At 44.3% G+C, this 14,489-nt stretch overlaps 1 protein-coding gene across 2 annotated transcripts in view; it reads right to left on the bottom strand.

Annotated features, from left to right (window-relative positions):
* ap3b1a (adaptor related protein complex 3 subunit beta 1a) overlaps positions 1 to 14,489 on the bottom strand; it is a 45,330-nt gene that overhangs the window by 25,017 nt on the left and 5,824 nt on the right. For both annotated transcript variants that reach the window (XM_079288782.1, XM_079288781.1), the window contains exons 3-17: positions 14,365 to 14,439; positions 11,904 to 11,999; positions 11,611 to 11,771; positions 10,318 to 10,384; positions 5,484 to 5,666; positions 5,192 to 5,347; positions 4,089 to 4,186; positions 3,905 to 3,959; positions 3,747 to 3,818; positions 3,259 to 3,321; positions 3,028 to 3,160; positions 2,793 to 2,902; positions 2,505 to 2,681; positions 1,359 to 1,545; positions 441 to 571 (exon numbers count right to left, since the gene is read on the bottom strand). In XM_079288782.1, coding sequence (XP_079144908.1) covers positions 441 to 571; positions 1,359 to 1,545; positions 2,505 to 2,681; positions 2,793 to 2,902; positions 3,028 to 3,160; positions 3,259 to 3,321; positions 3,747 to 3,818; positions 3,905 to 3,959; positions 4,089 to 4,186; positions 5,192 to 5,347; positions 5,484 to 5,666; positions 10,318 to 10,384; positions 11,611 to 11,771; positions 11,904 to 11,999; positions 14,365 to 14,439 — 1,764 coding nt within the window. The remainder of the gene's footprint in view (positions 1 to 440; positions 572 to 1,358; positions 1,546 to 2,504; positions 2,682 to 2,792; positions 2,903 to 3,027; positions 3,161 to 3,258; positions 3,322 to 3,746; positions 3,819 to 3,904; positions 3,960 to 4,088; positions 4,187 to 5,191; positions 5,348 to 5,483; positions 5,667 to 10,317; positions 10,385 to 11,610; positions 11,772 to 11,903; positions 12,000 to 14,364; positions 14,440 to 14,489) is intronic.

The following is a 14,489-nucleotide window of genomic DNA, read 5'->3' on the forward strand; positions in this document are numbered from 1 at the left end:
TTGTCATTGCTGCGTCCTCTTTGTGTATTTCCTACTGTGTGTTTTACAGTTCAATGATCTGTTATGCTGTTATTCTAGGTTTCCTCTTAACATCAACACATCCCATGAAAACCAACAATGCATTCGTCCGTCTGTGGATATTTGGTGACGTCTCTGTTTGTGTCTCTCTGCTCTGAGCCCACCGGTGCCGCCTGAAGAAGTACATCTTTAAATCTGGGTCACTAATAACTCCCTAAAACAGCTGGTCGCTTTCAGCAAAGTTACTCAAAAGCTGTCGGGCACAATTAAATCAGATGCTGAAAAGATATATTGTGAAGCCCGAGTGCCGCCTCATTAATGTGTGTCAGGCATAATGAGAGACACGGAGAGAGAACGTGGTGAGAGTCAGTGGAAGAAGTAAAACCATGAAGCGTAGTGTGTCAGGAAGGTGGACTTCTTACTGGCTCAATGACCTCCACGTTCCTCACAGACTGGTCAGGAGCAACAGCCGGCCAGTCGGAGAGCTCCTGGTACCCGGCGGCTTTACTGTTGATGCTGTGGGAGAGAGTGCCCAGCTGGAAACGGTCTCGATCTGACAAACAATGAGAGTGGTGAAAGGCAAGAGGAGGAGGTCATTTTAAAGAAATGGAAAAGAAACTAAAAGTTTCAGCAAATAGAAGATGATTCAAAGTCACCCAAGTCTGGACCCAGTGGCTTAATGTCACTGTTTACATATAGAGATCTTTAACAGAAGATGCATCCACATGATGCTAATATCAGCTCTCTGTTTTACTCTCTCTCTCTCTCTAACGCAGGAAGATAATCAGTGGCTGTGCCTTTGGGAGGTGTGCTCTAAAAACTGTGCTTTGCAAACCAAAAAGAGAAAAAACAGCGTTGAGTTGTGGATATTAAGAATGACAGGGGTGGTTAACGCTTTCCATAAACATCCAGTCGGTGCAAACCGCCTCTGAATTCTAATGTTGTGGGAGGCAGTTTCTGTCCCTTTTGTCAAGGGGGGGGGGGGGAAGGAGAGCGAGAGCGAGAGAGAGAGCTAAATGAGGGAGATATTTTTTCCCTCCGAGTGTCTGAAAAAGGTTCGCATTAGCTCAATAATTTACCCATCTCATTTGTCCAAGGTAAAGGGGTCTGACCCAACTGCCCTTCAGAGACACATACACACAGAATAATAAAACCGCCGCTGAATCAACTTTGCATACGAGTGGAAATAAATAGATAGAAATAGAGGTCCAGCTAATGTGGATTCAGTGGCTTTAGATGGATTACCAAACGGGGGAAAGGTATTCAATGTTAAATATTAAACCTATTTAGAGGATTTAATATGTGCTCGGGTAAGAACAACAGGTCGGTGGAGGAAGTACCTTTGAAGGCGGACTCGAGCACCGGGGCCGGTTTGGGGGCCAGCAGGATGCGCCGGGCGTACTTGTTGAGGGCGCCGTTCTTCTCGTTGGGCACTATGAGCTGCCTTATGAAGCGGGTTCGGTCTCTGATGTCGTAGCTCTGGTCGTATTTGCCGAGGTTCAGGATGTACTGGGTCAGCAGCTTAGTCTGGGGGGGGACGACAGCGGACAACGATAAAAGGCAAACATTTAAGAGTAAAGATCGGTTGTTTATGAAACTGAGTCAGGAGAGCAGAAAGAAAACTCTTTATAAGAAGAATAGATCGATATTTTAGGTTAGAGATTTATTTGTTTGGTTTCCGAGAGCCGTCTGCACGTCAAGTAAACACCAAGTCACTGAGGAAATACAGAAGCTGCAGCATTTAATTCCTTTCATAATTTAATAATTGGAACTTTGGATGGAGCCGGCCTGTTTCCAGTCTTTATGCTAAGCTAAGCTAACTGTCGCCAGTTCTGTACTTAGGGATCATACATGAGTGGTATCGATCTTCTCATCTAAATACGGGCAAGAACGAGAATAAGCATGTCCACTAAAATGTACAATCCTCGTCCCTATTCCCAAAGATCAATAAATCCTTCATTCACACATTTTGGTCCACTCTTCCTCTGGCCCAAAACATAAAGACGGAGGACTTGCAGTGACATACCGGTATATATTCAGGCAGACATGAAAACAGCAGCATTAGAACCCTGAATTGTCTTTTGCGTTTCCTCCGCCGACACATTACGAGGAGCAGGAGGTGTAATGATGTGCTCGTTTGAGGAGGCAGCGCCTGGGCTCATAAACCCGGCTCAGAGGCCGAAATCACCCCCATCACAGCGAATGGGCCTGTAAACAGAGCGGCGCTCGGAGATGCTCCATTACGTTAACGCTGTCTCGTTCACAGCTCTGCATTTAAACTGAGCATTTAGCTCCGAGGTTGCAGAAGTGTGAACATTTACCGCAAGACATCGCCATATTTAGAGAACAGGAATCTGAATCATCTCTCTTTTTCTAATACTTAATCATGCAACTGCTAATTGCGGACATCAGTAGCGCGACTGCAGCACCATATCTGCTCAATGTCCGGGTGAACACATGAGAATGTCTCTTGGTACTTAATGTACCTGCTTGGAGTTGGTCAGGTAGAGTTTGGCTGCTAGGTTGACCGTCTGCAGCTTGACGATGTCCTCCTCTGCCGTGAAAGTCTTTGCCATCTTACGGAGCACATCAGGGGCAATTTTTGGCACCCTGTCACAGTACTCGCCCATCAGCCACAGGATGCTGGCTCGGGCCATGGAGACCTGCAAGTTCAGGGGACAAACACAACAGTTACTCAGATTACAAGCATGACACGTTTGAGCATTTGGTCCCGTCTAAACTCTGGTGTTGAATGATCCGAGGATGAACCGCACCGTGATGTTGTCGAAGAGCTTGGCCATGTGTTTGATGATCTCACTGTGCTGGGTGGGCTGAGTCTGAAGCAACTTCTTGATCACCACCACGCTCTCCGCCACCACCGTCTCTGCAAAGACAAGACTGGAAGTTGTCATAGAAAGACAGACAATCGCAGCAAAAATCTGAACTATCGCTGTAATATACAGAGGAAGGCAAACACTGAGATATCTGTCGTCAGTGAAGGCTTTTTACCGTCTCTGTTGGAAAGCAGCAGCACCAGACCGTTGAGACAAGTGTCGGCCACGTCGGAGATGTTGGTGGCACACCGGCCGATGGCTTGAATGGTGGCTGCTGCGAACGCCTTGTCCTGGCTCTTCACGTAGGTCTGAACAAAAAGACAAGAGGAGGGTGAGGAAAGGACAACTGGTTCAAATACACACAGGAAGAGTAATGCCATTTTCTCAAGGTTGACTGAACTCAAACCTGAAACTCCCTCAGGATAGTGGAGATGTTGGCTTCATTGGCCAGGTTGGTCAGGATCTCCAGCTACAAGAACCACAGGGGAGCGTTAATAAAATGTCCAGACTCTTCCATACACGTTACTTCAGCTGTATTGCTTCCAGAAAGCTGAACTGCTCCACGTTCAGCCTCGGTTTTGTCCATTTAACTTAAATGTAAGAGTAACTTCGGTGTCACTATGGAAGAAGAGTTTCGTGCAGTTATGAATCTGTACTCTGTTCACAACAGCAGTTCTTTGTGTAACTTCACAGTTGATATAATTCATGCATTTTATTCTACCACAACCAATCTGTTGCATACAAACCTGAAATGATCCTGCAGCTTGTTTCCCCCCACAGGCTTAAAGAGGATAATACGCAACCATAAGCTGTGAAATTATTTTCTAAACACCATTTCACAAGCTCAAAGTCTTATTGACCCTCATTCATCATATGTGATGAAGCAGTATTTACCTTCAGTGTTTTGATGTGCGTAGCGTCTGTAGATCTCACATAGAAACTCTTCATGAAGGGCTCAAACATCCCCTGGAGAGAGAACTCATGTTATCAGAGGAGCCTGCGTCAGAGCATCACGGCACCGTGAGAGTCCTGCTGTCCAGCAGCAGACTTACCTTCCTCTGGATGGACATGGTGGCGATATTCTGCAGCACGATGTACTGAACCTCTCTGTGCACGAGAGAGAGAAAACATTCAGACGTCGACAACGTGAACTCTGTGTCAAACGACGGTCGGTCACAGAGCTCACTCAGGAGAAGGCAGCGTTCATAGATGTATATATTTGATGTGTTTTTTTACCTGTTGCTTCTCAGCAGTCGAACCAGTGACTTGGTGACAATGTTGACTTCATGCTGAGGAGCCAAATGCCAATAGAGCTGAGCGACGGACATCACCACCTAAAACACACCAACACAGTCAGAACACCTTCTAATCCCTCTGAAGAACATTGTACAGCTCGTAGGCAGTGGTGGAGGAAGTATTCATATCTTTTACTGATGTAAATGTACTAATACCGGTACTACTCTGTATAAATACTCCACTACCAGCAAAAGTCTGAGACGTAGTAGAGGAGAAGTATAAAGTTTCATAAAACGGAAATACGAAAGTAACTCAGAATACATGTACTTAGTTACATTCCACCGCTGCTTGTAGGTTGTGTTTTTTAGTCAACTTTACACGTTACTTTTCCTTGATTTTATGTTTTTTAGACACTCCTAAAAGTATTATTATTACTGTTATTACTGTTATTATTACACCACCATTGGTTTCTTTTCCACCCGTCTATCAGAGCTGAAATAAAATTCCTTCACATGCATTCCTCTACAAAAGGCGCCCACGACACGATGAAGGTCGTTTTTCAGAGGGCTTTAAATAGCAGGCGGACGCGTGTCCATCGTTGCAGGCAGAAGGAGAGGGTTCATCTGTATGAAGATGGAGGACGTCATCGCGTTGTCGAGTGTCACATTTTAATCAACACTTTCATTTGGGAGCATTTTTCCTGCCGCTGCTACACAACGACAGAGACCTTGAGGCTCCTGGGTGATGGAGATCTGCACTCACTAGGTTTGTTATCGCTTTTTATTTTGTGTGTGCGTGTGTGTGTGTGCATTATCCTGTTTTTATGTGTGTGTCCAGGTGTGCGCGTTGCATTTGTGTATGAAAAGGTGTCTTGTAATGCATCACTGCTGGGGAAGAGAGTTTTAAAGTGTTTATACGACCATACGGGACTAAACTAGTTTTAGTGTAGCTTTTATCTCTGAGGCAGAGCTGAGATACGAGCGGAGGCCTTGATCGATGTTCATACCTCCGGACAGCTTAAAATGCAGCACACAAACACACACACACACACACCTGCTCCTAATGGCTCTGTGTGTCTGTGTTTAAGTGTCCTGCTAACTCACAGCCGTGTTCCTGCTCTGCAGCAGAGGTTTGGTGTTCCTGAGCAGCAGCCTGTGATCTGGGTCCATGGTGTAAGGCTTTGCCTCCGTCTGGTCTTTCTTCTCCTCCGAGTCCGACTCATAGAACGTCTTCTCGCTGTTCTCGTCAAACATGGCCCCCTGACGCACAACAGAGGCACAATGCATCGCACTAAAACAGTGTTTTTCAGCAGGTTATTGTGAGCTGAAACTGCCCAAACTCTCAAATTGAATATTGAATCTTGTCACTTTATGGATCTGGGTCTGCTTTGGTCACCTCCTTCCAGGGACTGGTGAACTGCGTCCTGGCGTAGCGCGTCAGCATGGAGATGATGACCACCTGGCCCCACTCCTCCACATCCACCAGCAGGTTACACAGCTTTCTGTAGTTCTTATGGATCAGGTCGATGCGGTCCGGACACACCTCCTCAAAGGCCACCACCACACTGCCGGCCACCAGCTGCAGAGAACGAGGAAGAAGATCAGAGAGGGAAGCCGACTCGTGAGGGAAACGCTGCCGTTTCGTGTTTATTTCTCTCCACGTTAACACTTCATGGAAGTTTAAAGGATGTGAAGCAGTTCTGTTAGACAAACTGAACAAATGCATTCTTGGCTTAAAAACGCTGTAATATAAAGACTCTAGAGGAATAAAACGCTGGTTCACAGATACGACCACGGTAAAGAAAAAAACAGTTATCGCACTGAAGAAATACCAATTTACCACTTTGATTACAATACACACAGTTCAGCCTCAGAGTCGTTCGCTGATAATTAGAAGGAAGCACTTAAAGTTTGAACTCACTTATTTTACCCGATGAAAGAAATCCATCAACGAGTGGTTCTCATATTTCCCCCGTAAATGATATATATTCGTTTCCTCAGGTACAAAACACACGCACATTCCCGCGATGTTCTCCCGCTTTGGGCTATTTGTTTGTATCGTTTTGTTCAATTACGTTGCCTCTTAGTGAGCGGTGTTTGTAATATTGTGTCCAACCCATTTATATCAATGAGAGCGGGCTAAATAACAGAAATACATCTCTGTATAATGCATTATAGTTCATCAGCACCACAATCTACGTCCTCCTAAATGATCCTCCAGTTGAATCAACATGTTGAATGAACATTCATCGTTGTTCTAGACTGCATTAGTTTCAGCTAGGTGTACCTAATAAACTACAACCGAGTGCTTATCTACCGACAGCCAACACATCGCGTCAGCTACTAAGAATATTAAATAAATAATCTGATTTGTAAGTATCACCTGAATGGAGATTTGCAATTATGTACACTGGCACTGCCTCTGCATCCATTAGTAATATTAATGTGAGGACATGCAGTTCATGTCATGATGAGTACAAACATCACAGTAGCCTAAAGCTGCCTCTGACGAGTCTTCTTTATCTATTCTGTTTGTGTCTAACAGGATACGTAATGTTTCAGGGAAAGGAACAGTGCAGTCTTTCTTTAGAAAATAAACTGTATTCAGCTTCTGTAAATATCTGATCAATCGGGGAGAAATCAACTCGAGCAGAGAGACGCTGTACACGATGTTGTTTTCTGTTGCTTTGAGTAGAAAATGTGTATTACCGGTAGATGAGTTCAGCAAAATTACACAGAAATAAAAGTCAACTCTCACCTCTAGAGACATTTTTCACAGCAGACTGACAGTTTCATGGACCTGTTGAATACTATATTACTCAAACATTCAAATTAAGCTGAATCTTAAACCTGCATTCTCTCTAATGTCCACCAGGGGGCGACTCCTCTGGTTGTGTAGAAGTCTATGAGAAAATGACTCTACTTCTCTCTTGATTTATTCCCTCAGTAAACATTGTAAACATGAGTTTATGTCTCAATCTCTAGTTTCAAGTCTTCTTCAATACAGCATGATGTTCATTTTGTACATTATGGTCCATTTAGAGTCACACAGACCATAAAGCAGGGGATGCTTTAGGGGCGGGGCTACACAGTGATTGACAGGTGTATCCGGAGTCTCTACTTCACTCCTCAGTCCAAATATGCTCACTTCTGTTTACTGGTTGCAAAAAGCCAAAATGGCGACGGACAAAATGCCGAACTCGAGGCTTCAAAACCGCAGTCCACAAACCAATGGGTGACGTCACAACTACGTCCACTTCCACTCACCGTTTTTATAGGGTTCTAATAGAAAGTAGTTCCAATAAAATAGTGTTTTCAGGGACTGATGTACATATCCATGTTAAAGTAGCTTCACAGCAGCTTGAGGCTGTAGATAAATACACTCAAAGCAGTCAATTATAATACACGTACTGTATATATATATTCAGCATGTACCGGCGCCGTGTATTCTTACTCTCCCAAGGCCTCTGCTGTCTCGAAGGCTATTACAGGCAGCACTGTTTCTGAGCATGTGTATCCTGCTGCAAGGCTTTGTGCATTCTCCAACCAACTTCCCCCATTAGACACAGCTCCAAGGTAAACTACATGCACCATCAACAAAACTGACACCCCAATCTAAGGAGTTCATACGCCGCCTCCCCCTCCCCGACCATATTATCTACCCTGCGTGACAAGCTGGTAATGGAAAAATCACACGAAGCAAATGGTTCTTCTAATAACAATAAATTTCCTATAAAATTATGAAGGGGCCCAAACCGTTTCCTTGCATCTATTTTGCTATGAATTCTAATTAGGGTGGCAGAGAGGCAGAGAGTGCTGGGTCATCACGCCAGAGACAACGTGCGGCTTGTTGATTGATGGCGCGGCGTCGGCCTATCCTCCCTTCGCTCCTGCTCTCTTCCTCCTCCCTCCTTTTCCTCTTAAATTAATGGGCATCTCACCTAGCCCCCTGATCATACTACACCCCCCCCCCCGCTCCTCCTTTCTGTTCTCATTTCAATTTTGCAGAAGGTGCAGGGGGGGGTGTGGCGGTGGGAGGGATCGATCATTTATCTTGTAATGGCTGGATAATAGATCCATCACGGTAAAACAGCTGCACAAACGCCTGTGTTGTCGCCGTCATCAGGCCTTCCCATTTTCTCTTTAAACCAGCCAAATAAGCAGCACGCCGTGTGTCACAGCCATTTAACCAAACGGGCACATCTGTAAAGGTAAATGTCAGGAGGCCCGGACGGTGACACGGACGGGAACAAGAACCAGATGTTTCCTTCTTCTGCAGGCAGCATGGTGACATCAGCTAACGAGCATTTCTCTAAATAAATTCACTGCTTTGCAGTTAAAATATTCATTAGCATGCGATACGGTTGTTTTATAAAGCTAAAGGTGTCGGGTAAACTGGCAGTAAGGACGATGGCTGTGTTTGATATCGCATTTTAAAATAATATTCATTGTAAGAATGACGTGTAATGGAGTTAGTGGTGCGTTCCAGCTGCATATTATGAGGATATCGTGTATGCAAGGAATGCACGGATTAGCAAGAATTTCTGAGAATGAGACGTGAGCTTACTGGGAATACCCATACCCAAAATGCATTGCGGCTCTTAAGACTGTCCAATGGGAGACCGTGAAGCAGATGGTTTAAATAATTAACCGCTGGACAAAATAATGAGGAACGCTGGCGAGTGACTGATTGAGTAGTTAGTATGCAGCACGTAGAACGCAACTTCCAACTCAACACCGGACACTTGATGGAACTGAATATATGTTGCCTCCGCACGGCTCTCAACATGGCGGCTCACAACACTCACAGGGAGAGCGTCTTCATTCTCTTCTAATGAATCGCTAGATGTACAAGTTAATTATTACTGGCAATGTTAATTCATACAAGCATATTTTAACTTAACTTCAGTCACATGCTGTAGTTCAAAACACTTGTTAAATGTGAATATTTTCACTTTTGTGTATTTATTCATCTATTTTTTATTTATTTATTTTGTATTTAAATATTTCTATGTGTTTATGTTTTGTCTGGGTGGGTTTATTGTGCACTATTCTGTGTGATATTTCTTATTTAAACTCAAGTAGGTTTCCACATATTAGGAATTTGCCTTTGTTGTTTTGGTGCATCACGAAAAATAAAAAGCAAGTACTGCAAAAGTCAAACAAAAAAATATGTATATGTGCAAAATATTGACAAATGAATGTGCAAAAGTTAACAGTGTAATCTAACCCACAGCATCATTTAATCCACACTGCCTCCTGTTCTACATTTAAAGTCTGCAAACCCGCGCTGAGAACCCTTTAAGACGTTATAAAACCTGCTTTCCTCCGGCTGTGCAGACTCAGTGAACTGACCTTTGTTATGTGACGACAGCACTGAAGGAGCATCCTTTATAGAAATATCAGCGTTTAGAAATAAATAAATACAACGGCGACAACACTGACCATCTTCTAAATGCTACACGGTGTCGCCCCAGCATCATGTAGAAGAAATCATCGCTTTCCACCATGTTTGCTTTTTGCACCATTCATCACTGACTGATGGTGCTCTTGCGTCCGTGTGATGATAGTGCCCCCCCCCCCCCCCCCCCCCCCTCTGTGTCCTCAGCCTCACAAAGTGAGCTCCAATAGGGGGAGAAGTCATCTGTCTTCGTTAGCGTCCGGGGCTAAATATGCTATGCATCTGGTACTACCCCCCCCCCCCCCTTTGGCCTGAGCCGCTTTGTTTTGTTTGCATAATGACACGTATACGCTATGAATACATAATTGTGCATGACTCGCACGTACAAACACGGCCCACTCCGCATTCTGTCGCCTAACGTGTACATATTTGAAATGTGGCATTTAAACATGCTCAGTATTCACTGTGACCTCCTCAGATGAACGTGCTGCCTGCTGACTTCTAATCGGCTGTTTGTGGCCGAAACACAGAATCTGAGAATCCAACTCATTCACGGTCCAGTTGTGTGAGAAGGAGAAGAAAAAAAACAAGAAGTTGGCCTTTGAGAAAATTAAGCTGACACTAGCATCAGTGCGAAAAGTCCCTCCAAATGGACACTTAACAAGGAGCATCTGAAGATGTGTGGGTTTAAGTGGGTGTTAACAAACCATGGCATTGCCGAATGAGCTGTGGGATGGAGAGCCGGGAGGAGAACGGCTTGACTGCGGCGCCCTCCAGTGGCCGGCGTTCTGCAGCCGGTCGCTGACTGTGTGGTTCAGACTGTACTTACTGTGCTTTTGTCTTTCAGGAGTTTCTCTATCACTTCGATCAGCTGCTCCTTCTGGTTGGGATCCAGGCTGAGGACGAGAGAGAGAAGAATGTTTCATGTGATATTCAATACATGACAATAACAGTACAGAAAAACTGATAAACTGTACAAGTAACCCAAATAGTGAACGCAACAACTGCAAGAAGTTTGTGTGAAACAATGAATTTTGAGCAGATCATTTCATGTCAATATTGCATCAGACATGAGTTTGACATTTTTAGGACCGTTGAATACAATTCTTTGTCTGTATTTCTGCATATTTTAAATAGATTTTCAACCATCATAGATACTGAATAGTCTTTGTTTTTGTTTCCTTCTCCCTGACTCTTTATTTTTCTTAAACGTTGTACTTTGTAATGAATAAAGCTCCGGGTCCTCACCGTGACTGTGAGCTTTTTAGGAAAAATGTATACCGGCATCTAAAATAATGATCCAAACTTTTAAATACAAATATGAATAAAAAGCTGAGATATAAGCGAACTGTATGTTGTTTTAAAAGCAGTCTTAAATCTCTTACGCCTCGTGACCTCACGTGAAGCTTTAGCGACCCTTCAGGGACCCCCAGGTTGGGAACCAGTGCTTTGGTCTTTAGTGGGCTATAAATTGAGATTTCGGACATGTGGGACTCATCCAGATGTTGCATCATAACTGACAGGTGTAGTGTACAAAGGAGTAGATGAAGCAAAATGTCCGAACATTCACTGGTTTTGGTGATTTTTGCTTTTATTTCTCATATCTGATTCTAAACTGAATATTTGAGGTTTTTCGGCCTGTTTGTTTAATAAAACAAACTATTTAAAAACATCACCTATTGTTCTTTGGACGAATGTATAGTGGGAACCAATCGTTGAATCAAGAAAATAATCAGCAGTTAAATCGATGATGAAAACAATCTTTAGTTGCAAACAACTAAAATAAGAATGAATAAAACACACTACATAATAAAAAGGTGAGATTACAGACACGGCTCTCGTCCTGATATCAACCTTTTAAATCAGATATGCAACTGATCCAGTCAAGTTCAGTTTTACTGCTCAGCTCATATTTGAAGTACTCCGTCATTCTTTGATTCACGCCCGTCGGACTGAGACTCGGCTGATAAGAGCGAGATAACTGCAGGGCAGAGCCCCTTGTATCAACACGAGCCGACATTTACTGGATCAACTGCTCAGGAGTGAGCCGGTGAGGAGAGCCAGGCGAGCCGCCGGGTGCAGCTACTGTATGTGCACGTCGTCGGGCGCACCGCAGTGTTACCTGTAGAGCTTCTGGATCGCGTGGGCCGACGTCTTCCTCACATACGGGGACAGGTCGGCCGCCGCCTCCTTGATGGCCAGCATCATGATGGGGACGATGATGGAGACCCGGATACTGGACAGAACCCTCAGCGCGCTGGCCCGGATGAACTGGTTTGGCTCCTGCCGCGAAGATACAGTGTGTGTTAGTGTTGGAAAGAAGGTTTTCTGAAGCACTTCACAGTAATGTTGAGATGAGACGGAAAGAGCGTGTTGGCTGTCATGAAGAGAGAGAGGCGGATGTAGAAAGGTTACCTTGAGAGCCCGCTGGAAGGTGCTGATGGACAGCAGAGCCAGGTCCTGCTGCTCCTCTGCATACCTCACCAGGTACACATACACAAGCTTCTTCAGCTGCAGAGGACAATGACATCAAACAGCAATGAATTGAAGCAGCTGTAAAGGGAACTTAAAGCAGCACATGGGGGAGGAAAACCAGCTGTGTTCTAAAGGTTCAGCAGGTTTATGTGACAAAGAAAAGGACTAAAATGAACAATAAGGAAGGAAACAACGGGAACTTTGAGTTTATTATTTCAAGCAGTAGAGAGAAAGTAGTCCCGTCTCGGCGTCGCTAGCTGCAGACTGGACCCAGTGTTGTTTCAGGCAGCGGGTGAGGTTCTGTATTCGTGTCCCTTTTCCAGAGAGTGCCATTACATCATTTGCGTCGCCGCCCTGTGTTTCAAAGCTTCCACGCCTCTTCTTTTTCTCGCAGGAAAGCCTGAGATAATATTTGTCCGACGAGTTTAACTGGAGGCCGAAGGTTTGCTCGTCTGCTGATTCACATCAGAGATTCAGGAAGAAGAAGAAAAACAGAAGTAACAGAGCTGACTTGAGCCTGTAAGACTGCGGGCTCATAAATAATGGAGCTGGAATAAAAAGCGGTTATGAGGAATGATGATTTACTCCAGGAACTATTTATCATTTAATTTGGGAGCTGATTTGAGGTGGAGGTCAGGGGTAAGGTTACATCTCAGGTACAATCACCAGAGTTTAGTTCGTAATCAGCACCATGCTTCCTAATGCAGCGAGTATTGACCTGCAGCAGCGCACCACAGTTCTCAATCATCGTTCTGGTCATTACCGCTGGAATTAATGGCATTACTCACGATAAACAGGGAGGCACAACCCATCTGCCCACAAGGACCTGGTTCCTTTGACCACGAAGCACCCGACCGATTTCATTCTGCAGCAGGCGAGTAAGGGCTCTACAACTTGATCGGCATCAAATGAGACTTTATTTATCACGCATTCTCTCTTCTTGTCACTTTAACACGTATTCAAAAGCAGCACGACATGCACACGTATGACACGTGGCGTTAAAATGATGTGCAGCAGTGATTAAATCACGCATCGCGGTCAATAACCTGCGAGCTCTTGTGCTGTTTTCTAATTAGCGGAGATCAATGGCTGCTCGCGGTGGACAATGAGAGAAGAGAAGAGGGTGGGAGCCAGAGAAGAGGCCATTTTTAGAGAGATACACTAAAGGTGAGTAAAGTAGACGGAACCGAGAGAAACCAGCGTAGCAGCTGGTGTATACGAGGTGGGAGAGAGGAGACGTGACTGTGGGCTCTCTGCTGCCAATTACATCCACCCACCTGCTCCTCCTCCACCCAATGAGGTGCTTTCGGCTGCACGCCTTGCACACCAGCGCCGGGCTCCAGGCCCCCCCGCTCACATGCTGTCCGATTATTCTGCCGCTGCTAATCAATATTCACAGGCGCTGGGCATGGGAACCCCTGTTCAGCGGTTGCTTAGTGTTTTGGTCATTCGCTGGAAGAGTCTGAGCACGAGAGTCCGGCCATGATATTCAGTGGAGTGTTTTACACAGACACACAGCTTCTTCCTGAATCTTTGTGCTGCTGCTCTCATGTGTGATTCATAGCAAAGAAAGACGAGCTGTGCTACTGCTGATGGAAAATGGGGAAATCTTTTCTCTGATAAAAAACAAATAAGTCAAAAATGAATGAAGAATATAAATGTATCCGGTCACAGCTGGGTAGATCTGTGGAGCCGACATTATCACAACTAGAGTTACCGTTAGAGACTCTTAAGTCTATTGTCAAAGTACATTTTTACTCAAAGCCTTTTACATTTACTCAGGATTTCTGAGCTCAAATCTGGAAATGTACGAGGAAGAATATCTGATCTACGTTGAGATTATAAAATCTTAAAATCAGTGAGAAAATAGTCTCTGAATACTTGCGGTGCTCTAACATCACATTTCTTACCACTGAACTGAAATTCTGAGTTTTTCCTCTGAATATTACCCTCGTCCCCGCTCCTCATATGGTTATGACTGATCGTTTTTATGTGTTTTAGTTTTGTTTGTACCACCCAGGCTAGGAAAGAAAGGGGCATAGAAATAGAATATTTAGAAATATAGAAATAGAAAATGTCCAACAACAAGGGACGGCTTCAATCTATATGAACCTCTGACCGTTTATTTAAAATGTATCTGTAAATATATACATATATATATTCAACGTCATAACTCCTGTCTGACCATTTCTTGTAAGTTTGTAGGTTTAACTTTGAACAAAAACGTAAATGAAGACAAACTAAATTAAGAAAAAGCTTTCCACATTAGCTTACTATTGTTCTGAAAGAGGAAGTTCCCTCAGAGTACCCACGCGCTGTCACACGAGATTTAAATGAATCACAAACACCAACTGTAGTACTTATGACAACACCAATGATGCATTTCTGAATACCGTCGTACCTCGATGTTCTTACTCGCCACGTTCTTCACAACAGCAGGAAACAGCTCGGAAGCATTCTTCCCTTTGGCAATAAGCTGAAAACAAACCAAACAACAAAACAACTTCATCCAGCTGAGAGAAGACA

The sequence above is a fragment of the Melanostigma gelatinosum genome (assembly GCF_949748355.1).
Source record: "Melanostigma gelatinosum genome assembly, chromosome: 18".
NCBI lineage: Eukaryota > Metazoa > Chordata > Actinopteri > Perciformes > Zoarcidae > Melanostigma > Melanostigma gelatinosum.